The sequence below is a fragment of the Triticum urartu genome, chromosome 6, assembly GCF_003073215.2.
Source record: "Triticum urartu cultivar G1812 chromosome 6, Tu2.1, whole genome shotgun sequence".
Lineage (NCBI taxonomy): Eukaryota > Viridiplantae > Streptophyta > Magnoliopsida > Poales > Poaceae > Triticum > Triticum urartu.
Window position 1 is genome coordinate 411793150 of NC_053027.1, and position 9730 is coordinate 411802879.

The 9730-nt window shown below is 49.1% G+C and overlaps 1 protein-coding gene across 1 annotated transcript; it reads right to left on the reverse strand.

Annotated features, from left to right (window-relative positions):
- Positions 1-3296: 3296 nt before the first annotated feature.
- LOC125512162 (uncharacterized protein At1g65710-like) lies at positions 3297-5488 on the reverse strand. Its single transcript, XM_048677240.1, has 2 exons — positions 4444-5488; positions 3297-4346 (listed from the first exon to the last, which is right to left on the reverse strand). The coding sequence occupies exons 1-2, from the start codon at positions 5368-5370 to the stop codon at positions 3489-3491; spliced, it is 1785 nt and encodes a 594-aa protein (XP_048533197.1). The 5' UTR covers positions 5371-5488; the 3' UTR covers positions 3297-3488.
- Between the last annotated feature and the right edge of the window lie 4242 nt (positions 5489-9730).

The following is a 9730-nucleotide window of genomic DNA, read 5'->3' on the forward strand; positions in this document are numbered from 1 at the left end:
ATTTATAGAGGTGGAATTAGGTCAAGAGGTGCCACGAGGGGCCCACAAGCTCAAGCCCCCCCTCCCTTGGGGCGCGCCCTGTGACTCTTCTGATCTTCTCTCGAACCTTTGTGGGTCTCTTCTGGTCCATAAAAATCACCGTAAAGTTTCATCATGTTTGGACTCTGTTTGATATTGATTTTTTGAAAACCCCAAAACAAGAAAAAACAACAACTAGCACTAGGCACTAGGTTAATAGGTTAGTCCTAAAAAATAATATAAAATAGCATATAAATGCGTATAAAACATCCAATATTGATACTATAATAGCATGACATAATCAAAAGTTATAGATACGTTGGAGACATATTAGCCGACCACGGGTTGTACTTTGGGGTCACAGGCTCCAAGGCGTAGACATCCCGAAGAGCGCGCTTCTGCTCCTTTCTGAGGATGTGGGTGACATAGATCATTCATCACCTCGTAACACCTCAATCGACAGATGAAGTTTGTAGATATATCTCTAGTTAAACACCACAATAGTCTTGATTTATAAGACTTCCAATGTTATCAATCATGACCTCATAACATAGAGAGAGCTATAAAGAGAGTTGATACCTTAGACTTAGACTATGAAATAGTAGGGATCAAAAGGAAGCTTCCGCACACTCATTGCTTTATTATGAAGCCTCACGCCAACGAATACAACTATAGTCGCTCCTGGCATGCAATAGCACGCTTTGCAAGGCCGAAATCACTGTTTTGACTCTTTTAGCAAACTTTGTCACAAAGTGAACTCGACATGAAAGTATTTCACGATCTAACCCTTTTAGAAACGCCATAGCCCGCGGCGTTTCTGCCCAACATAGCAACGCCGAGGTAGCTAGCGCTTCTATCCAAAAAAGAAACGCCGAGGTAGCTCGCGTTTCGGACCAGGTGAGAAACGCCATAGGCCTTGGCGTTTCTTCGCTAGCACCCAACCCACTCGCTGCCTCGTCAGGGTCTTCCTCCTCAGCTGCCAGAGACGCTGGGCCAGAAACGCCAAGGCTAGCGGCGTTTTCGACCTTCTTAGAAATGCCAAGGTAAGAAACTACTCGGTAACCAGGGCCGCAACGCCAAGACATATGGCGTTTGTTTCTTGGTCAGAAACGCCAACGCCTATGGCGTTTCTTACATGGTACGAAACGCGAGCTACCTCGGCGTTTTTTATTGGACAGAAGCGCTAGCTACCTCGGCGTTGCTATGTTGGGCAAAAACGCCGCGGGCTATGGCGTTGCTAAAAAGGGTCAGATCGTGAAATACTTTCATGTCGAGTTCATTTTGTGACAAAGTTTGCTGAAAGGGTCAGAATAGTGAAAAAGGCCGCTTTGCAACTAAGTTTAGAAAAATAACATGCTACTAGACAGAGACAAGAAGTATACGATAAAGTAAATATGAGATTCTGCTAGATATGGAGGTGTCAAATAACATAATTTTAGGTTTGATCATTGGATGGCAGTGGAGTATGTTGATGATGGCTTCATTCATTATAGGTTTACTTTCTTCTCATCACAGGCCCTCACATGATTATAAACCATTTACATGGTTTCAGAGAGTTTGAGACTGCTTTCATCATATCGCCGTTGGTTGTACTTGCAGCCACATGTATCTGAAAAGTTGTTGAGGCCTTGAGGGAGAGACATGATTGGCGGATAATGCGCAGATGGTACCCTTATGCTTTTTTGCGAGAAAACTTCAAATCTATTTATCTTCAATCATGGCAGTATTACATCCAAATTCGAAGACCACCTAACGACGACTGCAAGCACTGAAACGAGTCAAAGGAACGCCGCCGTCATCGCCCCTCCCTCGCCGGGGCCGGGCAAAACTTTTTGTAGTAGACAGTCAGGAAGTCGTCGTGCTAAGACCCCATAGGATCAGCGCACCAAAATAGCAACCGATGCCAATGAAGAGTAGTGTAGATCAGAAGGGTTCAACCTAAAGACACACAAACGTAGACGAAAGATGAACATGTCCGAGCAGATCCACCAAAGATAGATCTGCTGGAGACCCTCCACACGCAGGGAGCCAATGAACTGACGATGCTAAACGCACCATCGGGACAGGAGCTAGGCGACGAGAACCTGCAGGGAGCATCCCGTCTCGACTTCCAGAGCAGGACACAAAGTCTAACAAAACTCAAAGAAACGTCTAAAAACGGAGCCCTCCCACCAGCAAGGATCGGGATCCCCATGCCCACATGGCCCTAAGGCCACATGAGACAAGGCGGATCGGTGGCAACGCTAGCGGGAGGCAGAGGACCCTAGTGTTTTTGGGAGGAGGCATAAGATGGCGGCTACGTATTACGCATTTTGGACTACTATTTCAATTGTATGGGACCCTTATGCATTGATGTGTGTTGGGTTTGGCTGCTTCATCGTGCACCTTCATGATGGTCCCTGAATGTCTTCAAGAGTTTTTGCGACGGATTGCCACTCCACCTTTTTTTTTGGCGCGGGGTTTTCTTTGGTGACACTTTGTTTAGCACTGCCATGACCCCTTCATCCTAGTTTCACTTCCCTCTTTCTCGAGAAGTTGAGGTGTTGCGGAATCTCCAACTTCCACTCTTTGAAGGAGAGGGGCTGCTTTCCTCTGCCATGTGACCATCAAGTTTGTTGGTTTTAGATTGCCAAGAGTTCATACCGAATAAACAACCCATGGCTTTCCGCCGAGTTTGTTGCAAGTGAACAATTTTCGTATTCACCTAAAAAAAATTCTTGCAGGATTTTTGTTACATGGAAAGAACTTGGTAATATTGTTTCAATCATAATATTTTTTACGTCACATTTTAGAAAAGTGTACGTGAATTTTCCATCGTACCAGACCCACACCTTATATCCCCCTGCAACAGATGTCTCCCTGTAACAGATTAGGTAGCTCATGAACAATCGCACACAGGAGGAGCTCAGTCACGCGCAGGTTTTAATATTATCCGTCTGAAAAAAAACCATGTAATACAGATGCAAAAATTGCTTTCATTGAGAGTTGAAATCAAGACCTCCCGCTTACTAAAGCGGTGCTCTAACCAACTGAGCTATGAAAGCTTGGTGACGATTTATCCATGGTAAATTATAAGATATTATGCACCAAGCACATATCGATCCCAAAAGCTCCTCCTGTGAGTCCAAGAATAGCACAGACAGCACGTCTGTAAAAATGACGATCTTTTGAAGCTTCTGCTGGTACACTAACTTTTGGGACACGTACATGCCAAATTGTGTTGCATAAAGCATCAGAAACCTTCCGGTAATCCGGAACCGATCGTCGGATCAAACAGGTTGAATAAAGGTTACAAGTTTGCTCCCAAATAATGAGGTCCACGTTGATAACGTTAGCAAGACTACATCTGAACTGCATCGCCAAACAACCCAACACAAAACAAACACTACAGATCTGACCGTGAAAGCAGCAATCCATCTTGCCGCTAGCAACAACACTACCATCTCATACATCTTGCCTGATCTACCTCACTACGAGCTCGCCGAGACGCCACGGACGCCCGATCGGCCGCTCACCACGCTGCCGCTGCCGCGGTGAGCGCTGCGTCCACGGTGAGCATTGACGCCGGAGCTGCCGGCGCGCGACCGGCCGCTGGGCTCCAGCTGCGCCGCCGCCCTCTGCTTGCTCTGCCTGGGCCGGTTCACCGGGCTGCGCGCGCCACCGTGGTGGCTAGGGACCTGCTCGACGACCTCGTCGCCGTTGTTCGACGACCGCGAGCCGCTCCACGTCCGGTCCGTGGACTCGCACGACGGCGTCCACAGGTTGCCGGAGAGGCTATTGCTCCCCGCGGACTCCTGCAGCTCCATCTCCCCGCGGCCACGGATGTCCCGCACCGACACGTACCTGTGCACGCTCGGCGCGTCAAGGTCGTCCCCGCCGGCCGCCGCGTTGACGGAGGCCTTGTCGTCGACGCTCCGATCGGGCTCGCAGGTGCGGCTCTCCGACGATGAGGAGTTGAGGTCGGCGACGGCGTCGACGATGGACTGCGCCTTGGAGACGCAGGCCGGTAGCGTGAAGGATGGCGGCGTTCCGGGGGTAGCCGTAGCGGAGGTGTGGTAGTTCTGGATGTCCTCGAGGAGATGGCTGGCGTACAAGCCGGGGTTCTGATCGAAGTCGCGCGACGCACGGCGCGAACGGCGGCCTGACCTCCGGCCTGGGGTCTCGGCCACGATGCTCACCGTGCGCGTCTCGGTGGTCTTGGACGACGGTGCTCTCGTCTCCGACGCTGCAATGATGGTCTCCTCCACCTTCTCCTTCTGAGAACTCTGCTCCTTTGCGCGCTCCGTGGTCTTCCGGGTCGGGGTGGCGACAGCAATCTCCGTCGATTTCTGAATCAGTTTGAAGATTGTGAGCGGCTGATCGGTTGTTAAGATGTGGAGTTACAAAAGGAAGGGCGTTAAAACTCGAACTTTGATTGTTTCTTACCTTCTGGGGCTTGGTGTTGGTGCTGCTGTTGTTATTGCGGAGGGAATTCTCGTCGATCTCGGCCATGGGGCTGCGCCGGAGTGGCGACTGCTCGGCCTTCCTGGACGAGCTCCGGCTCAGCGCCGGTGTTTGCCCCGCCGTCTTCTGTCCCCCTCCAGCATTCTCATTGGCCGCGGTCACCCTCGCAGGCGAGCTTGATCGCGGAGACGCGCACCTCTTCCCGGACGCGGCCGCGGGCGACGGTGCGCGCCCTTTCTCCCTCGCCGGAACGGAGACCATCTTCCCCGGCTGCTGTCTGGCGGCGCCGGAGCCCGCCGAGGTCGCAGAGGGCGCGCCGCCCTCGCCACGCCGTCCGGGCGATCGGCTCGACCTGCGGCTCCCGCTGCCGGTCCTCTCCCGGCTCCCGGAGCGCTTCCTCTGCGGCGAGCCCCGGTGGGGCGACGGCCTCGACACGGGGACCCCGTTTCTCTCCCAGTCGCCCTCCTCGTCCGCGCCACCGGCCCCGGACGGATCAAAGTCGGAGCTCCTCTTGGAGCGGTGGCCGCCCCTCGTCTCGCTCCCGGACGAACTCCGGCTGAGTCGCCCGCACTGGATGAGGATGGCGTCCACCTCCTCCTTGGTGCAGCTGGACGTGCGCACCGGCATCGGCCCCTTGGCCACCACCACCACCGGCCTCGCCTCCTCCTTCTTCTCCCCCTCCTCCCCGCCCGCAGCCGCCTTGTTAGCCTTCACGACGATCGGCGCCGCCTTCTTGGCGGCCGCGGCGGACTCGTCCGCGTTGGACGCCCTCCTCGGCTGCGGCGCCTTCTTGGCCTTCTCATCGCCGGCGACCACCGCGGCTGCGGCGACCTTGGTGGTGGCCGCAGCCGCGGTCGGCTGCGGCGGCGGCGGCTTGCCCTGCTGCTTCTTGCTGAAACAGAGCCCCATGGCGACTCAGTCGACGGATGGTTTGGTGAGCTCCGGGTGCAAGCAATGGAAAGTCTGGGGTTGGAAGGCGTGGCGCTGGTATTTATGCAGAGCTTCGGGGGGAGTGTGAGGGGGGATTAAGTACGCGATCGGTGTGCGTGGTGCTTCGTGTTAGTACTCTCTCGCTCGACGACGGTCACGGCTGAGCTGAGGTGAGATTTGAAATCCTCTCTCGCTCGCGGTGGTGCCCGTTGGAGGAAGCTTTGCTTAGGTGGGGCCTGGCTCCGATTGGCTCATCATCCCGAACCCGTATCCGCCGGGATTCAAACGACTCAACGGCTACGAGGGGGTGCTCGTGGAAAGATGGATCCCTTTTGGCCCCGTCATCCGCCAGAAGGATCCGACCGTTGCGCCCGGTAAAATTAGTTTTTCTTTTCGAACGAACGAACCAGCGGTGGGAGCAGGCGAGCCGACCGTTGGAGAGGAGCTCGTGTGCATGCATGCATGCCATCGACCTCTCCTCGCTGAGTAGGTGACACTTTTGATCGGATCGAATCGGATCGGAGCGCTAATTAATTGCGCGATCGCACCAGAGCCAGGGTGGGGGGTCAGACCGTGTCACCAACTCACGTGACGGGTGTGACGAATGGTGGGCACGTGAGCTCGCCGTAGTTGTACGTAGTATACTGCTAGTACATCATCAGGTCATTGATAGATTTCGCTGATGCCTTCTTAACTCTCGTCTCCGTGTGTTGGCCGTGCAAGAAGCATCAGCCCAGGTCGTGGGCCTGCTGCCCCAGGTGGCAATCATGGTTGGCATTTGCAACGGGACGGGACGGGGCCACCCGCAGTGAATGGTGGTACGTTCCAACGAATTGCTGGCTTGCCGGTTCTTCACAGGAGGTCAGTAGAATAGAACTGGGAAGAGCATGCACAGTTTGGTAACAAATATATGTCTGGCACAGAGACTCCATGGCTAAGGTAAACAAACAAGAGGGACCAAAGCTGAAAGCTCCCTTCCTACTTCATAGAGCCTCCAAGTTGACCGTTTTCTTAATGTCCCTCTCGCCCTTCTTCTTTTTTGAAATCAGCTGGGCCTCGGAGCATCTCCAACAGAAGCTCTATATAAGCGACGCGGGGTATAAAAGTTGCTTTTAGCACGCGCGGATCTGATTTGAAGTCTCCAGCAGCCGCACAAAAGGCATCACGCGCAGCATATTAGTGCGTCCGGTCGCGCGCGCTGCAAACTCTGGGCTGCTGCAGATGGGACCGCTTGACTCGCGCGCGCTGCATATTTTACAGCGTTTGTTGGAGCAAACGTCTTTTAGCGTCCTAAAAAAAATACTTGCACGCTATAAACCCATTTTTTGGATGCCACGCATTAAGCGGTTGTTGAAGATGCTCTTAAAACATGTATAAAAGCGACGCAGTGGAAGCAAACGGAAGACGTGTCAGCGGAACAATGAAACGCGGTAGATTTGGGTGGTCACATGTTCTCATGACAGATTAAACCAGAGTCAGGAGGCCTCACGCACAATGACAGGCCAGGGCCCCTTGCAGCAAACCTCATCAAAGGCATCATCAGTATTCAGTACCGTAGTTTGGTCGAGTTGAACTTGAATACCGGATGAACGACATGCAGGATGCGTCTAGGACGGTACTGTATGTGTTAATATAGGTGGCCCCTTCATTTGAATTCGCCATTCGGAGCCCTCTGCAAACAACAGTGCTAAGCGTGGTAACAAGGACGAGTGTTCGGACTTGAGGAGCACTGCTGCTGTATGTATCATACTCCATCTGTCCCGAATCATGCCTCCGTTTAGGCAAAGCTTTGGGTTATTGCGGGGACCAAGAAACTAGGGAATATTGTAACGTTGGCCACTTGTAAAATTCTTCTCCTTATTTAGCACTCAAAAGTTTGTCCCTCAAATGAATGTATTTAGCATCAAGTTAGTGCTAGATACATTCATTTGAGGGACAAGCTTGAGACAAAGCTTTTTCGGACGAAGAGAGTACTATTTAATGGATGAGGCAAATCTTATGCCTCCATTTCGGAAAAGAAAAAAGACTCCATCCATCCCGGATTATGGATGTATCTAGACACTCTTTAGTGTTCTAGACACATATCTAGACAAATCTAAGACAAGGAATTGGGGGCGGATGTAATATTAGTTAACCTGGTTAGCTCCAGTACAACATACAGTATATTACAGGTCAAAAGAAACGCTTGAAACAAAAGCATATCACTGGAAACATGAACAGAAACATAGATTAAGTGACTGACCACTGAGCCAACAAGACCTCAGGGGCTTCAAATAAAGGAAATCTAAAGTTCACAGGCCCAGGATCAATGTACATACTAGTGATTATGATATATGTCTAGAGGCGAACCGATCTACACTCCTGACATAACTAGACACAAAAATACTCAGCAAAAAGGTTGTGATAAATCCTTTTTGCGGTTATTCGGAATGTATTGACTGGATTTGTGCATGTTTCATCAAGAAATGGACACTGTTAGCTTCTTATAATGAAGATATATGAACTATACTGAGATACTTTCTGTCTCTCAGGATCTCTACCTCAAATGCCATGTAGTGGAGAGGACCATCAGTCTCATAGTGGTATAAATTATGTCTCGCGGTATCCGACAGTCGTTACTGCCCTACTATGCAAAGGCGCACAATCATGCAAACATTGCAAAATATGGACTGCAAATGCATGCTGCGGTATTGTGATGGTCCATGCAAAAAAAAGTTTTGACAGAAGTATTCGTCAGACGACTCCATAGCTGCCCAGAAGCTAAGGGTGTGCCAAATGTGCAATCTGAAGTTTAATTGTTACACTCTGCATTATTCCTTAGCAAAATCATATAGTCCTACCGAATAGGATTTTCCCGAACATTCCTACTGAATGAGGCATATTTGTTGTGGTTCCTACTGAGTAATGTGGTTCTGACTATACTATGTTCAACTAGCGAAATTATCCAATCAACCAATAAGAAAATATCAACTTCGCTTTGGCTCATTTATCTTCACTATATTCAAGCGTAAACAACTTCTGCAGAGTACGATGATTTTTCTTGAATATTATCAAAATCTCATGAGCAAGTTTTAAATGCCAGATTTCAGCACATTCATCAGTCATCCACAACCCAATATGGTATTGGAAAGGTAAAACTGCTGCACACTCAACATTCAAATCTTACCCAGAAAGTTTTGCAAGGTCCAATCCTCTATAAGCGAACAAAAGTAGTTTTGTTTCAGAGAAGTTGGCAACTTCCTAGAACCTCCCATCATATTGTCTTGCTAAATTCAGATGTGCCCTTTGCAACACTTACACCATGAAGGAATCCAAACACACTTTTGGTGCAATATAAATGTGTTAGAGAAATACATTTTAGAAATGGTACATACTAGTACTGAAGAATTAACAGTTCACATGTACTCTTGTGGACTATATTTCAACTTTAATGCCAGAAAATTTAAATTAGAATGAAATTTCTGATGTGACTAAGTTAGCTAGCAAATCCTAGAACATGCTATTTGTTTATAACCAAGAGCATGGATGCTGAGAACTGATTGCTTAAGAAATACTACTTGGTATAACAGGATTAGTTAGAGAACCCAACATTGCCCTGTTGGCTCGCATTGTGATTGTGCACTCTGCCTACCCACGTCTGAGGCCTAGCCTCTGCACGGTACCTTCGCATTGTCTTGTCCATATAATAAGCCACCAAGTAGTAGGGTGCCTCAGGCTCAGGGTAAGTTCATAACTAGGTACAGTATGGCTGCATACATTTCTCTTAGAAGAATATTGACGTAAATATGTCCAATGTGCTGTTTCACATTGTTGTTCAATGGGGAAGTATGAGCTGATATAAAGAACTCTATGAGGTTACTCTGAACATTCCACTGAAAGTATATAATACCATAGATTATAATGAATGGAAGCAACTAAATTTTAGGACTACCTACACTCAACCGAGAACCTAGCTTAGAGTCTTAGCTGTTTGTTCACTCTACAAGCCACAATTTGGAAGTTAATTCAAGAATGTTCTTGTATTTATACAACATAGACCATCCAAATTCAGACGAACTTTAGCCATCTGAGTTCAAGTTTACAGGGTTACAGTAAGAACAAAATATATACATCGATGTATATATAGCCTTACACTCCAAACACTTATCGTATTGGCCAAAAACAAGATACTTGTTGCCTAACCGAACTCCCTCATAAAAGAACATATGTTTTATAAACTATAAAAAATAGCCTAGATTCAATAAATGAAGGGGACACGTTTCCTAGAAGCAACAATGTGATTATACCAATCAGATTAACAGAAGCTCTTGGAATGAAATTATCAAGCATAGGCTGCAAG

Excerpts from the sequence above, each read along its gene's own strand:
- LOC125512162 (XM_048677240.1), bottom strand. The coding sequence starts at position 5,370 with ATGGGGCTCTGTTTCAGCAAGAAGCAGCAGGGCAAGCCGCCGCCGCCG. Across the intron at positions 4,347-4,443 it reads CCAACACCAAGCCCCAGAAG|AAATCGACGGAGATTGCTGT; the intron begins GTAAGAAACAAT and ends AAACTGATTCAG.